The 21,854-nt window shown below is 37.8% G+C and overlaps 2 protein-coding genes across 6 annotated transcripts in view; one reads left to right on the forward strand and one right to left on the reverse strand.

Moving 5' to 3' along the window:
- Positions 1 to 21,854, reverse strand: part of LOC122975305 (NACHT, LRR and PYD domains-containing protein 12-like) — a 224,994-nt gene that overhangs the window by 51,674 nt on the left and 151,466 nt on the right. The window lies entirely within an intron of this gene.
- LOC122975312 (ras-related protein Rap-1b) lies at positions 668 to 21,425 on the forward strand. Of its 5 annotated transcripts, XM_044343699.1 has the most exons (9): positions 673 to 792; positions 3,516 to 3,564; positions 8,713 to 8,782; positions 11,099 to 11,167; positions 13,962 to 14,018; positions 15,302 to 15,442; positions 18,568 to 18,711; positions 19,839 to 19,931; positions 20,884 to 21,425. In XM_044343699.1, the coding sequence occupies exons 3-8, from the start codon at positions 8,726 to 8,728 to the stop codon at positions 19,923 to 19,925; spliced, it is 555 nt and encodes a 184-aa protein (XP_044199634.1). In that variant the 5' UTR covers positions 673 to 792; positions 3,516 to 3,564; positions 8,713 to 8,725; the 3' UTR covers positions 19,926 to 19,931; positions 20,884 to 21,425. The 5 variants fall into 5 exon arrangements, with proteins under 5 accessions (XP_044199635.1, XP_044199632.1, XP_044199636.1 ...); XM_044343700.1 differs by lacking the exon at positions 3,516 to 3,564 and having other exon boundaries at positions 668 to 792; positions 20,863 to 21,425; XM_044343697.1 differs by lacking the exon at positions 3,516 to 3,564 and having other exon boundaries at positions 668 to 792.

Genomic DNA, 21,854 nt, shown 5'->3' on the forward strand with positions numbered 1-21,854 from the left:
AGTTTTCCTTAAGAAAAAAGTTTTGAGTACTTTTTTCTACCACTGCCAATACCAACATTCTCAGTTGGGTAAAGGGCAAAACAGAGTTTGTCTGGGGCCTCCAAATCACTAAATCCACCACTGATGGAGTGGAAGTATAAAGTAGTATAAAATGGAAATACTCTAGTAAAGTACAAGTATCTCAAAATTTCACTTACACACAGCACTTGAATGAATGTACTTTTATCTTTATTTGGATCCCCATTAGCTTCCACAAAGTGGTCACTAGTCTTCCTGGGGTCCACACAAAAACAACAACAATAAAAACAAACAATGATTAAAATCACACTGTATCAATAAAACAAAAAGGCAAAACAAGCCAAATGTAAAGATAAGAAAATAAGTGAAATAACTCTTCATATGAAACAATAAATAATAGTAACCTACAATGAAAACAAAAACAAAATTGTCCAAAATACATACTAAATAGAAAATAAAAACAACAAAAGAATTCGAAGGAGCAAAAAACACAATAACATCTATATGAGATTCATCAATCTTTGTTTTAGTTACTTAGTTACCTTCCAACACTGTCAGTCTCTGAACTAACAGAATTTATTCTGGCACTGATCTACTTCCGTACATCTCGCCTGTAAGGGTTTTATTTTAAATACACAGACAGGAAGCGCCGTCGTTTATCGCGTGCAACTTGACGTCAGCGCGCGGCGGCAGCAGGAGGGAGCGGCTCTGAGAGAGCGACGTTACCGGAGAACCGGAGAGAGAGAGCGCAGCGGAGCGGACGGGTGGATGACTGTGAGTACAGCTTCCTTTCTCTCTTTTTCTTTTCTATCCATCTTCTTTTTCTTGTCTTCTCTCCGTCACGTACATGTAGGTTTTACCCAGGACGGACCGGGACAGTCCGACGGGGACTGGGAGGGGGGGCAGGCCGGTGCCGAGCACAGCCTAGCTGGGCTGGGTTTGCGGAAGCGACCGGCGGACAGACGGACAGACGGGCGGAGAGACAGACAGATAGCACTGTTAATGATAATACTGTTGATATTAGACACAGACAGGCGGCTGAGGGACATCACGTCGGGTGTCTGTTCGTCTATCCGCCCGCCTCACGCCCGCAGAGCTCGATGTGTTCCTGGTTTGCTGTTTGGCTCGGGTCTCGCGGTCCTCCAAGCAGGCAGCGGGGCCTGCTGGCAGAGGTAGCCGAGCAGGGAGCGTTCCGAGACGGCCACAGATCTGCGGAACTCCCGTTGCTCTGCCGGAGGAAAAAAAGAGAGGAAGTAACTTATTACAGACTGCAGAGTTAAAGAGTTTGGAAGAACCCGTCTGCCTCTCTCATGTCTGTCTGTCTACCTGTCTGTCTGTAGTGTGTAGACAAGGCTTGGTTTTATTCTGTCAGCAACAAACACACACACACACACACACACACACACACACACACACACACACACTGAGTATTGACAGGCCCCACCTAGTTCTGGTTGACTCAGGGATCTGTGAGTGTTTGTGAGTCCATCTTTCTCCTCCAACAACTTTACTTTAGTAGATTAACATCATGCTGCCTTCTGTGCCTGTAGGAAAAAGCAGAACTACACTTTGAATGCACATAACAGTGCAAATAAATTGAGTGAAATACAGAGATTAATGGAGAGTGGGGCCATACATCAGTCCAATATTGATAGTATGAAGTTTCACTACATAGTTTCTTGTTTTCTGACACCATAATATGGTGTTTTCTTCCTCTTAAAGGCCACAACACGTACTGAAAAGATTAGAGAAGTGACATGAACGGTGAATACATGTTTGGTTTTTACCATTGTGGCTTTCTTTTTCTAAGTTATTTGTGCAAATATCATCTAAATGCACCAATAGTCACCTAGAGCAGGGTCTCCCAACCTAATTACCTTGTGATCCATTAAATCCAAAGGTAGAAAAAGGCAGTCAGATCCTTTATTTAAGCAATAATAGAATGTGAAAATATATCACAAGTAGAGCTGAACAGACATTTCTAATCAAAAAGGTGAAAGATTCTCAGATTTCATCTCCTTAAGGGTGACAATTGGCTGCTTTTCTTTGTCATTTATGACGATAAGCTCAATAATTTGGGGGTTGTGGGCTCTGTCAGATAAAACAAGACGATAAAGGATGCAATTTATAGGCTATAACAGACAATTTTCACTATTTTCTGACATTTTATAAACCGAATGATTAATCCATTCTTAAAAAATACAGAAGTATAACCAGCAAAATGGACATAAAGTATCAAAAGTAAAAGTACAGTGTTTATTATTGGATTATTATTATTGATGCATTAATGTTTGAGCATCATTTTAATGTTTTTTGTGATTTGGTGAAGGACAAGCTTTCTCACTTTGTAGTGAATTGATTAGTTGGTAATATGCACCACTAAAGTACAGTTTGTACTACAATGATTTGGGCCTTAAAGTGGCTCCTTGTGGTGTCCTAATCCTGTTTCAACGCCTTCAGTATTTCAGTATATATGATGTTTACATGTTTTTATTCATCTCCAACCAAACAGGGCTTCAACTAATGATTCTGTTCATTATCTGTTAATCTGCCAAGTATGTTCTTGGTCAATTGATCGTTTGGTCTATAAAGCATAAGAAAACACTAGAAAATGCTAACGAATGCCAGTGAAAAAAATTCTAGAGATCAAGATGACGTCACTGAATGTCCAAATAGTCCGAAACACAAAAATATTTAATTTACTATAATGTTAGACAAAGAAAAGCAGCCAATTCTCCCAACTGAGAAGCTGGAATCATCAAATATTTGTCATATTTGCGTGATTAATTAATTTGATTAACCGTTGCAGCTATATAACTAATTAGGGGAACTCAGGAGAGGAAATGGAGGTTGGGGCGTCTGATTTAGGCCCCCCAGAGTGTTAATACGGCCCTGATTATTGGGGAGTTTGATTTTTAGCATGTTATGTGTTTGATTATAAAATCAATATCTGCAAAGTAGCAAGAAAGTAATCGTCAAAATTTCTAGTAATTTACAAAAAATGAAGCAAACGTTAGAGTTACTGTAAGTTAAGTAAAAAAAACAACCAACAACTATAGATGATGATGTTTGATTTTGTGCATCACTTAGTATTGATTTGGTAGTTTTATTACTGGGGGTGGACAAAATAACAGGAACAGCAGTACATCACCTCTGCATTAACTGAAACTTGTGATGTTCAATTTTTGAGACCATTGTTTCTAGTGTTGTACTAATGTATGTTATCAATATATCATACAAGTGTAGAACTGAAACTATTAGTTGATTCATTGATTAGTCGATTTAAGATTATTAGCTATAATCTGGTGATAGTTTAAATATTTTTTCAAGCAAAAAAGCCAAAAATATGCGAGACAACAACAAGATGTTTTAGAAGATATTCTTTACTATTTTCTGACATGTTAGATTAAATGATTTATTGATTAATTAGGAAAATAATCATCTGATTAATCAATAATGAAAGTGATTGTTAGTTGCTGTTATTTTGTTCATTACAGGAGAAGCGGTCCATCCCCTGTATTTACGCGACTATTTGACTTTTCAAAGGTAAATCACAGAGTAAATAATGATTATTTTCATTATTGATTAATTTGCTGATTATCTCAATTAATTCATTAATCATTGTGTCTATTAAAGGTCAGAAAATAATGAAAAATGCTCTTTTATAATTTGCCACAGTTCAAGATGACACCTTTGATTAATTGAGAACATAATTTGCAGCCCTACATGAATGCAGAGAATCATAACATTTACAATAAAACAAAGATAAACACAATAAAATAGGATAAAGTTAAATTAAAAAAGACAAAAGATAATAACTGTGTGTTTATTTAACTGTTGGCAGAGGTGACGTGTCTTGAGCTATGAGGGGAAATCCAGATCCGGGAACTCTCATGTCGAGTCAGTGTCTAAATGAAACCGAAGAATTTTAAGAGTTTGACGTAAGACTTTCAGCTCGTCCGACAGACTCACCGTCCTCTTGACTGCACGGCCTCCTCTCCTGCCGCCGCCGCCTCTGCTGCTGCTTCAGTCAGTGACTTCCTGCGATTCCCTGAACTCGCCAGGACTTGTTGCATCGAACTGAAGAGAGACGTAGCGAGACAGGCCCTGCTCACCCCTTCAGGCACTGAAATCCACCTCTGGTGATGCGTTCAGATGTAGCCTGATACCTTTATGCATCATCAGTATTAAATTTTTAGTCCGGTAGGGATTATAAACTCATAAAATGCACTAATGATGCAGTTTTGTGCTCATAAACATGAATGAGCTTTGGACAGATGATTTCTTTCATGTGCTTTTGGAGCTGCAACAACAGAAAATGAATCGCCATCTAGTTTGACAATCAATTTATTGTTTTTTGAGTAATTTTTTAAGAAAAAAATGTCCAAATTCCTTGATTCCAGCTTCTTAAATGTGAATATTTTCTGGTTCATTTAGTGCCCTTAGATGTGTTTTCCTGTCATAGAAGTCTCACATGATGGCAAATGAAGATTGTTTTTAATAATAATAATAATAATAAACCTTTATTTAAATATAGCGACAACTAATTTTAATAATTGATTCATCATTTTTTACAGCAAAAATGCTAAAAAATTTGCTCAAATGTGACGATTTAAAGCTTTTCTGTGTCATACGTGAGAGTAAACTGAATATCTTTGGAGTTTTTACTGTTGATCAGACAAAACAAGACATTGGAAGACATCACCATGAGCTCTAAGATATTATAACGGGTATTTTTCACTATTAAGTGACATTTTATAGACAAAACGATCAATTGAGAAAATAACCTGCAGATTAATCAATAATGAAAATAATCGTTAGCTGCAGCCCTACATGCAAGACATGATAATGATAAAAATAATAATTACAATAATAATGCAGCTTTAAGTGCATGGCGTCAAATTTCAAAAATATAAATAAAAAAACTAAAACAATTCAAAAAACATTGAAACAAATAAATGAAATGAATCTCTGCTTAATTTAATATATTCTATGTTTATTTTGGGAGAGCTGCAGTACAAATACTACATATATAAAAACTGTTCACACCCTCAGTTTTTGTTATATAACAAAAAAACGATTGAAACGAATAAATTAAATGGTGGCGTATAAAGGTTGTTATTAATAATAATAATAATCTATATTTGTATCGCATGTTTTATAACAATTACTTTACAGAAAAACAAGAAGTTAACAGACTAGAAATAGAAATTTATTGCTATTTTTAATAATAAGTGGATATGAAATTAAAAAGCGGAAGCGCAAAACAAAAACAACAAACCCAAATTATCTGGTTTATAAACCTCTGAGGTCACAGTTCATCACTAACTGGACAGAAACTGGGGATTGTGGGTAAAATAACAGAGAAAGATGGCGGTTAGAGGGTGATGTTAATGTTCGGTCCACACACCACCTACTTAACCACCACACACACACACACACACACACACACACACACACACACACTTACATTTATCTCATCACCACGGAAACCTTGGCAGACCCTTAGTAACAGAGATGAGAAGCTATAAGTGTGTGTGTGTGTGTGTGTGTTGTCTCTGTCATGTTGCTTCTTGTCGCTGCATCCACACCAGCGGCTGTAAACACGCAGCAAAGCATGATTGGAATGCACACACACACACACACACACACACACACACACACACACACACGTTTTTCTATACTTGTGAGGACATAACGCATTCCCTTAGAGCTGCAACCATTAGTTGATCAATTGATCAGTCGATCTACAGAGGACATGTCCAAATTCTCTGGTTCCAGCTTCTCAAATGTGAATATTTTCTGGTTTCTTTAGTCCTCTATGACAGCAAACTGAACATTTTTGGATTGTGGACAGAACGAGACATTTGAGGACGTCATCTCAGGCTTTGAGAAACAGTGATCGACATTTTATGGATCAAAGAACTAACTGATTGATCGAGAAAATGTGTTAGTTGCAGCCCTGCATTCCCTTGCCCCTCACCCGAACCTTAACCACTGGAATTGAAATTAATTTTAGTCTGCAATCAATAACAGAGACAGTTAGTATATACAGCAAACACGATACTAGGAACCAAACTCATGTATGTTAATGTGGTGGACAAAATATTAGGAACACTTTTCAATATAATATTGAAGTACCCAGTACACCACCACCCCCCCACTACAACCTCAATAATAAACATAAAGCAGAATTATCACCTTTCAGACAACAAAACCTGAAAATGTATAAACTTCATAAAAGTAGAGTTTATGGCAGAGCTGTTGTATTGGATTGCACAGATGTTCCTAATAAAGTGCTCGATGAGTGTGTATATATACAGGATATATTGTAACAATGACTTCCTATGCTGTACACACACACACTTGCAGGGAAATCACAGCTATTCTTTTAAACTTACAACTAAGCCAAAGTAAACTACCAGACGTGTGGATATTAGGGATACACATTTTGATGCAACGCCAACGATCTGATGCATTAAAGACACATATGAAGCAACTACTGATGCGAATCGACACGATTTGATTCAACGCAATGCAAAAGAATGATGCTATGCAATTTAATAAGGTGCAGAGAGTTTGAGTTTATCTCTTCAGCACACAGCAAATCATAAATTAACTAAAAAAAAAGCCATTTTTACTTTACATATTTGTTTCTAGAGTACTGCATCTCATTTCTGCTGTTTCTGTTTGACGTCTAAAAAAAACCCACTCAGACCTTTCACAAACAGGCCTTCTCACAAGTCCTTTGTAGTGTAATGTCCTCTGTCTCCAGTTTACATGCATACGTTCTGTGACTCAAACAGTCACTGTCAAAATAGTTTAATAATCCACATGATCCGACATTTGGAACAATAGTTCTAGAGAGTGACTTCCACCTGGAAGGTTTTGGCAGCGCACCACTTAGCTGTAGCATGCTAGCGCGCTTGAGAAACAGTTTAGAGAGGAGGAATCAATCTAAATATCCAATTATTGGTCACATTTCTAAATAATACAGGCATAGGGACTCTAATAATAATTATATATGAATAAATCAGATTTTACAGATGCAAAGATCTTATAGGCTAAACGATGCATCGCAAGTTCATCTCAAATTGTATGTAAAAAGGCAATTACTCAAATACCACAGTTACAAGACAGGAATATTTCTGCATTGTGAGAAAGGTGAAGGCTGAAGCTACAGCTGATTGTGCTGACATTTTTTACATACGTCATATTGACTTCAAGACATAACAACAAACAAATAAAACAAACAAACAAAAGACCAGTCCAACCCAAAACAAAACAAAAAAAACGTACATATCCTGCTATGTGTTGTCCTTCCTGATCAATTAAAATAAATCAAAATCATTTTTTTTAAACCTGCTAAGTGTGCTACATGTTTTCAGACCCTCACTGCAGCTGTCCCGTTAATTCACGTTTCATAATTCGTTTCAAATCATATCGACTTTCTCTCATTTTTAACCACTTTTGGATACTTTCAGGTTACCGTCATAACTAAATCCCAACCCTAACATACAATAAATCTATTTTCCTTTATTTTTTTTGCACAATATTTTGATTTACCAAGCTTAAAGTTACACTGAGCACAGAGCGAGTTTTTCTTTTAAACCCGTCAACATATAGACCTCGCCCTCCTTCCCACCCCCCATGTACACTGCTGTCTGTTACTGTTGACACAATACAAACATAATAGCTGATGACCCTTTTCAAAATGTAACGATACAGTAACTGAGAGAAAATAAAGAAAAAAATAGATAGGAAAAAGAAAAAATTAATTGTACATTGCAATAAATAGATACATGGATAGATAATTTCCTTCACCTACAGTTGGGAAAACTCTTAAAGATGCTGTAATTATGACGAATTCTTAAAACTAGGTCACCTATCTAGTGGAGATGTGCTATTATTTTTTAAATTGGTGCCCTACAACCAGAGAAAACTGAGAAAAAGGCTGTAAATTCCCACTATCGAAGCATAGGAATCAACCTGAAAAATCGGCGAAGTCGTCCTTTAATATTATGAAAGTGTTGGACCCTAAGTGGAATAACAGTTTTGGACAGAGCCTTTATTTATAAGCCTTAGGCGGGGCTGCTAATTTCCAGTTTAATACAATCCTTCTTGCCAATAATGATGCAAATGCTCTTATGTTATTTAATTTAATGTTCATTATTGGTGATTGATCGTTTACTGGAACTACATAAATCTAATTCTAACCTTTAAACCGAGTCAACAGGCCTCTGCAGTAGTGAAGAGCGTCCGCAACGTCCTCACAAAGACAGAACGACAAACACAGATATGCACATACGCACACAAACGGGGATCATAGCAACAGTAACCGGGAAGGATTCCACAGTTGTGACATCACCACCAGCTGTGTGATCACGTGATCGCTCTGTTTTCATTAACTCAGCCTAGATGCATGCTGGGTAATTATTACCTCCCAGTGAGAGGGAGGAAATCTGTGTGTGTGTGTGTGTGTGTGTGTTTGTGTGTGTAATTGATAGTTTAACAGCACCAGGTGCGTTTTAGCAGCAGGCGGGGCTTACAGTGATACTGCTGTTTGATTGGCTGCTGGGAGATGATGTCCAGGGGTGAAGTGAGTAACCTAGTAACCTCTCTCTCTCTCTCTCTCTCTCTCTCTCTCTCTCTCTCTCTCTCTCTCTCTCTGTTTTTATGTCCCTCGCCCAGCAGACAGACAGTCAGGATGCGTGAATACAAACTGGTTGTTTTAGGATCAGGAGGAGTCGGAAAGTCAGCTCTGGTAAGTGACAGAAGCCACTTCCTGTCTCTACTGAGGTGTTTGTACATATAGATGTGTGATCACTTTTAACCAGACGTGTGTACAGTGTGATCTGTCTTTTTCCGCTTGTGTATTTGAATATTTGCATGTCGTTACTTAAACTGTTTTTGTTTTTGTTACCTGTCTAGGGACTACGGATGTAAATGAGCATTTTTTTTTCTAACTCCGGCATGTTTACATCTTGTATTTTATACTGATGTTCATGAATGTGCTCTGTTCCTATCAAATAAACAAATAAATCAATACATATCCTGTATTTTTCTTCTTGTCAACAAATCCCATAAAAAGACCAAAACCAACAATGAGGAAGGTTACAGTCTCCTCATCGCTCCACACAGATCTGATCTTCAGTGACGTTTAAGTCACATGCTTTGTGTACGTCATCATTTTTTTTCACAAAGTCTGTTTTAAATTTGCTTTTTATCCACACAACTACTTTTACACCTCAGACAAAATATTTTGCAATATTTAGTTATTTTCTGCATTTTTTTTTTTATGCACAAATTAAAAATAAGGGTAAAAACAGTTGGATGTTTTTCGGTCTACGACACAGAGGAATAAGATACATCAGTCTTTGGATACACATAATACTTGTTAGTAGAGCTGCAATGATTAGACAGAAAATGAATCGGCAACTATTTTGATAATTGATTCATCATTTTGAGTCATTTTTGAAGAAGTCAAAATTCTCTGATTCCAGTAGACTAAATATCTTTGGGTTATGGACAAAAGAAGACGTTTGAGGACTGAAATGATCAAAGGAGTAATCGTTTAATCAGGAAAATAATTGACAGATTAATCGATAATGAAAACAATCGTTAATTGCAGCCTCTCCTTGTTAGTAGATCAGTTCATTGTTGGTTTGGCTCTGCACGTGACGTTTGTTGACATTAATAAAAATACAGAAAGTTTAATTCAACATATATGATGTTTACAGTAACTAATTGCTTACTTTTAACCTTAAGTGTGATAAAGAAACAAGTCTAGTGTCATTTGTGGTGTTCCTTCCACGTTTGACCTTTTGCTTTGTAAAATATGAAGCTCTTTTATTAGACGTTGGGCCTCATGCAAGAACATTTTCATATTTTTATCCTAAAACTCTGACTTTTTGTCTGTCTTCCAAGTCGGATTCAACAGACTCTTTTCACTGCCCGAACTTGTCGTAAATAGCTTGTTTCAGCCTGATGAATGCCACGTGTACATGAGGGTCATTAGCATAATCCACAACTCCTAAAATGTCCATTTAAGGCTCAATGTTCCACTCTTGTTTGTGGGCGAGTTTCATTCACAAAAAACACACTGCGCAGCTTCAAGTCCTGCTTTCAGACATCAGCAGATGAAAACATAACAGATTTAGGAGTGACAGCAGAAGATTCAAAACAATTATGAATAAATTATGAAATATGAATCCATCCGAGCAGCTCTGCACTGTGACAGAAGTAAAGACTCTGACATGAAGTTAAATGCTGAAAAACAAGGCGGTCATGTGACAGTCACGGAGATATTAGGCGAGAGAATAATATCGTCTACAGGTGATGTTACACTGTCAGCTGCAACGCAACATGATACTAGACAGAGAACTGCAGAGAGACGCAGGAAGTTTCCAACAACTACTGAAATGTAGAAGTTGCTGTGCCAAAATAAGCTCTCAGTAAATTGTCAGCCGTGTTAATTTTGGTACCATACATAAACTCCAAATTAATTCAGATTAGAGCATTATAACTTTAAGTCATAAGTGTTTCTCCGCTGTGAAGAAAGGCAGAGATGATCTATTCATGACTCGTACGACAGCTCTGGACCACTCGTAAATTTCGTTCGTACCTCAGAGAAAATTCTAAGTGCAAGACAACTGATGAATGCCACAAACGTTAAATCACTCGTATGTGCATATTAGGAATGAAACTGCCTGTACGAGTGCTTCTTGCATGAGGCCCAATTTCACAGAAAATTCTGCCGGAAAAAATGGACGCAGACTGATGTCATCCTGTCTGTTTTCTATGAATCATCTTCTTCTTCAGGGCTTCTGTTTGACACTGACACACACACACACACACACACACGCACACACACTGGTGCGAGTCTCACTACAATGAAGAGCTTTACTCCAGATGATATAATGGAGACGTGTCAGTGTGTCACATTAATTCCATTCTAATGACTTCCAATAGAGAACAGAACAGAGCTCCATTAACACTACTGGCCTACTTCTATCTGAGTGCCTGTCTCACTTCCTGTCTATCTGTTTGTCTCACTGTCTGTCTGTCTGTCTGTCTCCAGACTGTCCAGTTTGTTCAGGGAATTTTTGTGGAGAAATATGACCCGACGATAGAGGATTCCTACAGGAAGGTGAGACAGTTTCAACCCGTTTGTCTGTCCTCGTAATAACATGTTAGTCTATATGAACAGGGGAAGTGATGTGAGACAGTAGTCAGTAGTTCGTGGGGGAGGATGAGATGGAGATCAGACAGACTGAGAGTTGGCTAGTGGCTAATATTAGTTGCTAACAAGCAAACCACTTAAAGGACCAGTGTGTAAGATTTAGTGGCATTTAGCCATGAGGTTGCAGATTACAACCAACTGAATACCCCTCCCCTCAGCCCCGCACTTCAAAGCACGTAGGAGAACCTACTCGTGAAAAACGTGAAAGGCCGTCTCTAGAGCCAGTGTTTGGTTTGTCCGTTCTGGGCTACTGTAGAAATGTGGTGTAACATGGTGGGCTCCTTGGAAGAAGACCTGATTCCTAAGTAGATATAAAGGGCTCATTCTAAGATAATGAAAACACAACAATTCTTATTTTCAGGTGATTATGCGCTAATTAAAACATAATTATGAATATTATATTCCATTTCTGCCAATAGATCCCCCTAAATCTTACACACTGGTCCTTTAATATGAAGGAGAAAAAAAAGTAAAACGCAATGAAAAAGGGGAAGAAGATCAATGAAAGGAGGAAGATTATAGAGAGATGGGAAATGAGGTGATGAAACAAGTAGAATTGAGTGAAGAAGGAGAATATGGAAGCCTATTTCTGCCAGGAAAATAAAAAATAGGTGAAAAGTTGACCACGATCAAAATAAAAATAAAAATATCAGTAAATCCAACTTATGAGATAAAAATCCAAAATGTTAAGATAATAAATCAAAAAATCAAACATATGTGATAAAAAGTCAGAATTATAAGATTATATGTGATAAAAAAGTCAAAAATATGAGATAATAAATATTATCCGATTATGAGATAAAAATTCAATAATTTGAGATAAAAATCATAAGTACACAATAAAAACTCAAAATGATTAGATAAAAAGTCTAAGTGATCAGATAAACCAAAATTATAAGATAGTCAAATTTTTTTTTGTTGAGATTTATAGTTTTATTTTCATTTTCGACAATACATCATAAAGACAAACAATACATTAACAGTGAGACAGCCGTGTATGAAATAATGCATCAAATTAACTCAGGCAGGATGAAAAGTAAACAGCGAGAAACATAAAATAAATAAAATAACACTATAATAAATAAGTGCTCTTACAATGGTACACAGTAAGATTGGATAAGAGTTATGCATGAGTTGAGCCTCCATCCGAGCCCTCAGTGTGGGTTATCCATTTATTCCAATTCAACATATAAAGGTCTACTTTATTCATAAGTCTGAACGTCAGTTTCTCCAAAGCTGCCAAGTGACCTATCTGACTAGACCAGCGGATGACAGAGGGTGCCTCGGAGGCTTTCCATTCACATACGATTAGTTTGCGGCCCATCATGAATACTGTCTGAATCCACTCTGCATCTGAGGGGCTGATATCCCGATGAAGTGAAGGGTCTCCCAAGACAAATAGCTGTGGAGAAAAGGGAATTTTGTGTCTTTGGATACTTTCAATCTCAGTGCTAATTCCTGCCCAAAGTTCCTGTATGTTAGGGCAATCCCATAACATGTGCATCAGAGAGCCTTCTGGCAAAATAATTTTGATGGTGTCCAGTAGACTCTGTTCAAAATCTTAAATTGAATGAGTCTGGTGGTTTTGAGGTCTCTGGACATCTCTTTGAGATTTCTTAGCAGCAGATTCCACTCCTCCTCTGTAAATTTCGTGACCAGATCAGACTCCCGAACCAATTCAAATGCGGAGGCCGAATTATCTGAGCAGCGCAGAGGCACTGAGTAATAATGAGATGCTTCATGCCCCGGCCCGAACACCTTACGAGTGAGGACACCTGCAGTGGGAGGTGGTGTGGAGGCAGATCCGAATGTTTGAACAAGGGGATGTCTAATTTGTAGGTAACGCCAGAACTGGTGTTGAGGTAAGGCAAAGGACTCCTTTGACTGATTAAAAGACATAATGGTGCCATCCTCGTACAAGTCACCCAAGAAAGTCAAAATTATAAATTAAATTAATGAGTCAAATGTTTGAATCCCTATCTCATAATTTTGACTTTTATCTCATAATGTAGATTTTTTTTTTTATTTCATAAATTTGACTCCATGAACATTTTTTTTCATCACGACAAACGTTGAATCTATATCTCGTCATGAATGGGCTTCTATACAAAAAGAGGAAGAGATGAAGACATAAATATTGAGGCAAAAGAAGGAAACAAGGTGCTTTTTTATCTTCTCGGTGCCCCTTTAGTGCCACTTAGCTCCACCTACATTTGTGCAAGTTGATCACAACATTGACATTAACACACACTACTTCCCTGCTCAGTTAGGACATAAAATATGGAGAAATGTGCACCTGATGGGTTGTTAAAGGCAACGGGAAACATAAACACGTGCAGAAAATGCAGCTGGTTATATTTAAACAGGCTTAAACAGACAAAAATTGCAACATATTTGTTTATATTTGTTTATATTTTTCAATGAGTCAGCCGTCATGGTAATCCCTCCAGTGGTTGTTGGGATATTTTAGGGATGGACCGACTGACCACAGTGCTCGAAGTGTTACACGGTTCATCATTTCTCTCTAATAGTCATCCTAGACAATGACTCAGAAGTTGAACATTCGCAGAAAGGTCATCGAGTTTGCAGCAACAGTTATTGTGAAATCTTGGAAGTTTTAGTGGTTTGTTGTTGTTAGTTTGTTTTGGTGAATGTTTTGTCTTGCAGCTCACTCTCTGTTTCTCTGTCTGTCTCTTCCCAGCAAGTCGAGGTCGATGGACAGCAGTGTATGTTGGAGATCTTGGACACAGCAGGAACAGTAAGATCTATTAACATGCAGTATCTACCTATCTGTTGACCTGATGACCTGTTTCTGTAACCTGGAACTGGAACCTGAGGTTTTCAGGGGAGAGAAGTGAGGAGTGACCTGCGATCTAAAAACTTCTTCTTTGAGTCATAACTCAGTCAATTCTGAACACACCAACACGATACACATTTTTTTTAGATTCAGTGTGAGTTGCACACATCATCTCCTATGTCTGCATTGAATTAACATCCATAACTCAACGTAGAAAAAAAACGTTTTTATGTACAGAATTGTGTTTTCTGAGTTTCAGTTGTTAAAAGCACAATAAAAACAGTGTTTACAAAAAGAGGAAACCATAGAAAAAGGACACTCCCTATAACTGCAGAACTTCCCTGAGTATTATATCGTTTTAAAATTTACTCCAGTGTCCAAGTAATACAGTGAGACTTGTCTGTACATCCATGGCTACACTGCAAACAGGAGCTACTAAATGCTAATTCGTCATATTTTAATGGAGACAGTTTGTCATAATGTAAACAAATATAGGTTTAAAAAAAATGAGGCTCAAGTTTTAGCCCACAGCTAAAATCCCCCAGAGCATTACTGAGAGCATCCCTCAAATTAAAGTAAGACCAGGAAGAAGAGCTGCAACTAGCAATCATTTTCATTATCAATTAATCTGTTGATTATTTTCTCATTAATCAATTAGTTGTTTGAACTATAAAATGACAGAAAATGGTGAAACTGCTGTTTCCCAAAGCCCAGTCCTCAAATATCTTGTTTTGTCCCGACCAACAGTTCACAATCCAAAGATATTTAGTTTACCGTCATTAAGGACTAAAGAAACCAGAAAATATTCACAGAAGCTGGAAGCAGAGAATTTATTGTATTTTTTCTTAAAAAATGACTTAAAATGATGAATCGATTTATCAAAATAGTTGGCATTTAGTTTTCTGTTGATCGACTAATTGATTAATCGACTAATCGTTGCAGTTCTAGAACAAAGAATAATAACAGGAATGAAAAAAATCCATGAATATGAACTTTTTTCAAGATTCTGACATAACTAACGTTCATAATCTTATATTCCTGGAACACCGACATTCTTCTCTGTCCATTCACACACACATATTTAGCCTGTGTTGCAAATGAGTGGACATACACACAAGAAACTTGAATTGGACCTGCCATAGGGGGGATGATGGTAGATTGGGTTGTCCACATACTTTTGGCTGTATAATGTAGCTGTGAATCCGCCTCACCGTCTCCCGGATTATCTCCTTGTGTGTCTGTAGGAGCAGTTCACGGCGATGAGAGACCTGTACATGAAGAACGGTCAGGGTTTCGCTCTGGTTTATTCCATCACGGCTCAGTCCACCTTCAACGACCTTCAGGACCTCCGCGAGCAAATCCTCAGAGTGAAGGACACTGAGGATGTACGACACACACACACACACATACACACACACACACACACTGCAAGTTTGACTGCATGTTGTAGTTTCAGTTGTCTTCACCGGCGAGTAGAGTTTTCTCAGGTGTCATTGCGGTTGTAGTTGTATTAAGTGGAGCTGGAAATTTAGATTATTTTGTCAAAGCACATTATTAGTCGGAGTGTAGTGATAAGTACACCAGTCACAGATTTTATAGTTAAAGTGACCCTGTGTAAAAATGGCCACTGTGGCTGCAAGTGGCAATTACGGGAGGATAGTTAATTTTAAAATGTTTTATATCGCCAGCGCAAGTTTGAGAAAATAAATCACTCACACTCACTCACTACTATGCTCACTTACTAGCTTTCTCCTGAGCTTTCAACTGCAACTGACAACTGAAAAAGCCTGTAAGTGGACCTTGAGTGAAGATTATTTGGTGAAACTACCATTTCCATGGTCAAGGTCACACCCAAGGGTCATGAAATTAGCAAAATTAATGTTAGCTACAGAGCAATCTTAAATTTGCTAACTGTAGCTAACATGAGCTACTTCTGAGTGCATTTAATTGACTGAAAATGAGTTTTATCATATATGAATTCAACTTTTCATCTGTAAAAGGAAGAAATTGTTATTTCTTCTTTCAAAAGTTAAAAGTCTCACTTTAAAGTGGCAATCTCAAAAATCTGTTTCATTCTCTTTGGCGCCACCATATGGCGATAAGCAAAGCGGTAATTGCAGGTGAGCTGTTCTTTTTGCATGGATACCATTAAAACATTACTCTTACTGGCTTTTTACTCGCAAAGGTTTTATTGCACTTACAGTAATGTAACGAGTGTAGTTGTCATCAACTCGAATACTTCACCTGTTTCACTGTGAGGATACAGCGCGACCATAAATGACAGCAAAACACAGCAGAGACTGTTTGTTTATGTTGTTTACCTAACTTATGTGCACTTGTTTCATTTTGGCTCAGTGTGAGAGACTCTACTGCAATTTGCTGTGATTTATGGCCGCGCTACTTTGTCTCCTCTGAGAAGCAGCGAGGGGTGGGGCTCAGCCCTCCGTGTGTGGGCTGCATACACAGCGCAGCGCAGGAGAGACACTTACTGTACATGCAGTAAAACCTTTGCAAGTAAAAAGCCAATAAGAGTAAGCTTTTGAAAAAATAAACGTTGTGACAGACACCTGTTTTGTAACAATCATAATACTGCAAATGCAAGGGCTTTCATCAGTGGGCCATAGGCTCAGTCACCATTGTATTACCTCATTCGGTGATAGATAGTGACTTAACAGACATTTATTTAAATGAAAATCTTCGGAGATCTTCGAGATTGCTGCAAGAACATAGAAGAGTAGAAATTTAAGTAGTCCAGCTGAAGACTTTTAGATTTGCTGCCCCCTGCTGGGTAAAAGTTTGATTTTAAGAAGCTGGATTAGAGAGTTTCTAATGAGGAAGTTGAAGTTCACTTTGGTCTGTAAATAATTACAGAAACACAACATAACAAGAAAACAATACAACAATATGTCAAGTTTTTCTACTAACTGAAAAGGCTGAAATTGTAACTTATCTCACAACACACATCTACTTATTTTACATCACACGACAGATGTCAAAAAGTAACAACCAACAAAATGATCAAGTAAAATAACACTTTAAAATTTTCTAGACTAATTGTTTAATAGCTTGTTTTATCAGACCAACATTCCAAAACATAAAAATATTAAATTTGTAATGTTATATCACATCAAAAAGAAAAGCAGCAAACTTTCACATTTGAAAAGCTGGAAACAGAGAATGTTTGGCATGTGTGCTTGATAAATTATTAATCAATTATTATCATAATTGTTCCTGTTCAATTTTCAGTTTATCAACTAATCAATTACTCAACTGATCATTTCTGCTATTTAACTTGTGAGGGGAACTCAACTACTTTGATTGTTCATTTATTTGAAGCCTTTAAAACTGAAAACAGTGACACCTCCTGGCTGATCTTTGGTATTGCATTTGCATAGAAGAATTGAATGCAAGACCACATGCTGAAGCATTGAATCAAAGTATATTACGTTCAATAATGGTTACACAGAATAGATGTCTCTGCTTTTAAATATTGTGGAAGTTTTCTGAAACTTAATTTAACTTAAATTTAACAGTGAAACTGAAATGTAGAACAAAACAGAAGGCTAGTGTAGAACAATAATTAACAAAGATAGGTGCAGAGATAGTTTCAGTACACTGGCATTGGAGCGATTTTACAAAATATGAAGATACAAAAAGGAGTAACAAAAAAGAATGTTATTAGTGTCTGTTTCCTGTGAGTAAAAATCTTCTTTCATTTATTTGTCACACTTGTTTTTCTGTAGTCAGAGGGTGTCATAAGTCTTCTTTTCCATGTAGTGTAGATACTTGACAGTGTCTATAAAAAGATCCGCAGTAGGAGGGTTTCTCTGAAGCCAGCATTTGGGAACAGTGTTTTTTACTAATAAAAAAATACCATAAAAATCTTCAAAAGGCAGATATCACATTTACACAAACAGTCAGACATATCTCCAAGATACAGAGAAAGAAATTAAACATTAGATATTGTAGAAGATTGACCAACAAGTCTGTGGTTTGTGGTGTGTTGAGGTGAGCCATTAATTGCGTTTACATACACATTAGTATCCTGATTATACTCTGGTTATGGTGTTAACATTGATACAGGTGTGTGGAATTACTTCTTATTGGTTTGGGTTTATTGTGTGGTGCAGGTGTGTTGATACTTTTTTAATGTATTATTTTCCCCATAATTATTAGAGTTTTTTATTTTTAACCTTTCACTTGAGTGCCTTGAATTGGATTTTTTTTATGTCATACTCCATCCATGAATGAGAGCATATTTTCCCTCCTTCAAATGAACCTGGATATTCACAACACATAACTGGGATCCCCCAAAATCCTGATCATAACCAGGATACTCATACACATGTAAACGCACGCAGTGAAACATTCTGTATCAGTATATCAAGTGCTGTGTTGAGTAGTTGGCTTTGTGCATAACATCATGAAGAATATTATATACTTGATACTAAAAAAAAATGCTAACTTAAGAGTTGCATGAATGTGAATATGAGTGTGAATACTCCTGCAGGTTCCCATGATCCTGGTTGGAAATAAATGCGACCTGGAGGTGGAGCGTGTGGTGGCCAAAGAGTCAGGCATCGGCCTTGCCCGCCAATGGAACTCCTGCGCCTTCCTGGAGACTTCGGCCAAGAGCAAGATCAACGTCAACGAGGTGACACACACACACAGACACACACTTAAAAGTTACATTAGAGGTCCTCACAGGTACTGTTAGTTTGTAGTAACGGAGATCTGATCCAGGACCCAAATTACATATCAATATGACTAATTCTAATAATATTTTGGAATTGGTCTAAGTAGCCACCAGTCTATTTCCGAACAGGTCTGACTGTTCTTGGATCTTTATTTGGATTTGGATTTCCAGATATCAGGTTTAGGAAGGTTTTCCACGGGTCTGTTTTGGATGGGTCCAACATTTTGGAACCATTCATCAATCAATTTTCAATAGAATTGCGAAGTGTGAGGAGCTGCTGGTGTCTGAGGTGTTTTTCTTCATTCTGTAGTCCCATTTCAAAATTTTCTACAACTGATCTTGATGTTACTGAACATGGAAACTCAGGACTCTTCTGGATAATGTAACAATCCTACAGGTTTATATTCTGACCACCAATTGTTTGTGATTTTGGCGGATGGCTAAGTATACTACAATACCCATGAGCCTGTCAGAGGTGTGAATCAGAGCATAATTAATTCAAAACGCTTTGTTGCTGAAGTTGTAAACAAAACGTGGTGCAATAGTTATTGAATTCACTCAGAAGTTACCCAGAAATTAAAAGTAAACTGATTCAATTAAGCTTTAGCCCGCCGTTAGCGGCACACATGACCTAGTTTGAATCTCTATGATTGGCTGTTTCTTGCTGAAATGCACCTTGGGATTCATAGTTAACTTCTACCCTCAAAATTTTTATATCCAGTCTTGTACCTTCAACTTTTGACTAAAGAGCCAGATATTTTTTAACACAGTTGTTCATCTCTTGTACTGATTTAACCGGGAGAGTTTCATGTTGATCCAAACTGTAGAAGAGAGAGAACTGTGAATCACGTAACATTGTCTATGAGAAAAATAAATGTAATTTTTACTTCCAGAATCAGGGGTGCCCGAAATATCTCCTCCCCTAGAATTGACTATTTGAGTAATTCTAGAGTAGTACCATGTATAGTGGGGGCCAACAGGGGGTCAGCCTGGGGGCCCATAGTTTAACCTGGCCATGACATTAGGGCAACATGAAAATATATATTCTGATATTAATTTTGATGTATGTGTGTTTGTGTGTGTAGATCTTCTATGACCTTGTGCGACAGATTAACAGGAAGAGTCCGGTTCCAGGGAAAACTCGCAAAAAGTCCACCTGTCAGCTTCTCTAATGACAGGTGAGTCTTTAGTTCATATACACACACACACACACGGGGTGCTTTCCATTCTGCTAATTTCTGCTTCCTCCCGTCCTCGCTCCTCCGTCCTCTGGCTGTGACCCGGAAACTGATCTCCCTCCGCCATCATCGAGGATGTTCCAATCCCTTTAATGCACCTCAGAGGAGACGAAGAGCTTAGAGCGAGGAACCACAGGTGTATCCTCTGCGGAAGCTGTTTACCAGACAGCAACACCTCTTTGATCAAATGTCTTTATTGATTGGTCAGCTGATCTGACGGGACAGTAAACAGTTGGGCTGTTGGAAACAGCTTTACTGCAATATTAATATACATGATTACAATACAGTAGATCAGGAAAAAAAACACCTGTGAAACAGGAATGACGGCACCAACGGCATCCATTCATATTTGTTCATAAAATAAAAATAACGTGTGTAGAATCTCTCACAAACTAAATAATCAGTAATTTATTTAAACATATTCTGTAGGCTGTAGCAGTTTTTTTTTTTTTGCTCTTTTACGTCTGTTCTGTTCCTTTATTAACTAAAGGATTTAAATTGTCTATTAGTGTCTTATTCTTATTCTGACCTATAATCAAATAAAAAATTGGAGCAGTTATCAGGTGTCAGCTGTTTTCCTTTTAAACCGTTAATTATTTCTACATATTGGTTGCTGACTTCTTCATATTTGACAGTGGAGGTGATGTGCGTCATAAGTAGTTGGCGTCTCCTGAAAATGGTGCTAGAGTGAGCGAGGACGTCCTGTTTGGTGAATTAAATTCCTTCATCCTCTCGTCTCTCGTTCGCATCCTCAATGGAAGAATCTAAGACTTGAGGAAGAGATGCGAGTGAGGAAAGCGAGGAGCCACGTTAGCCAAATGGGAAGCACCTCATATATTATTACACACTTAAATACCTCTTACACACTCAGTGTTTGTACACTTTTCTCCAGTTCTCTGCTCACCTGACCGACAACCAACCAACCAACCAATCACAGGACATCTTCCAACTTGCCACGCCCCTTTAACACGACCATGTCATCATCAACGTCAGTCACCTCTGACCTCTGTTCCCATGACGACTACATCTCCCATCCTCTCACCACCACCACTGTCTAATGGAGACTGTTGCCTTGGAAACATTAAAACCAAACATCAAAAGACTGCGGCGGCGATGATGATGATGAAGATGATGTTTCTGATGGGGCTTGCCCATCATGCTCTCTGCTAGGCCATTTTGTGCTGGGAAATGGCTTCTTGCTTTTTAATTTTAAATGTTCCTTTCCTTTTCCTTTCCTTTCACTTATTTTCTAGCAGTGCCGAGCCATTCACGCACAGTTTGACCACTTCACTGTCAGCCATAATGATGTCACAGCGAGCACGGCTGGCTTTGTGTGCGTGGCTCCGGTCAAACCTGTGGATCCATACAGTGATTATTATTACAGTGGTTATTATTATGATTCTGTGTGAAAAGATATAAAAGTCATTTAATGTTTTTGTTTCTGATTTTTGGGGTGGGTGGGGGGAGTGGGGGGTTAGGGGGTGGCAGCAGGTCATGGTGTCAGCTCACCATGTTTAGCTTTGAGCTAACAGAAATTAGCTGACAGCTATGAGAGAGAATGCTAACTATCCAAATGTGTTGGATGTTAGCTTTGTTAGCATTTTAGCATATTCAGAAATTAAAGTGTGTTTATAGCTTTGGGCTACTTGGTTAGCCTAGCAGCCAGTCAAATACGTTAAAAAGATTGTGAGATTTTATTCTGTTTGTGGTGTGTTAGCATTATTGGTATAACCCCCCAAAAAGCTAGCTCCCAATCCCAGTATCTAATGAAATGCATTAGCATTGTTGGGAAGAAATGCTTACAATGCTAACACTCTGTTTGTGGAGTATTAGCTTTTTTAACATAATATTAATAGCTTGGGG

Source organism: Thunnus albacares, chromosome 23 (genome assembly GCF_914725855.1).
Source record: "Thunnus albacares chromosome 23, fThuAlb1.1, whole genome shotgun sequence".
In the NCBI taxonomy this organism is placed as follows: Eukaryota; Metazoa; Chordata; class Actinopteri; order Scombriformes; family Scombridae; genus Thunnus; species Thunnus albacares.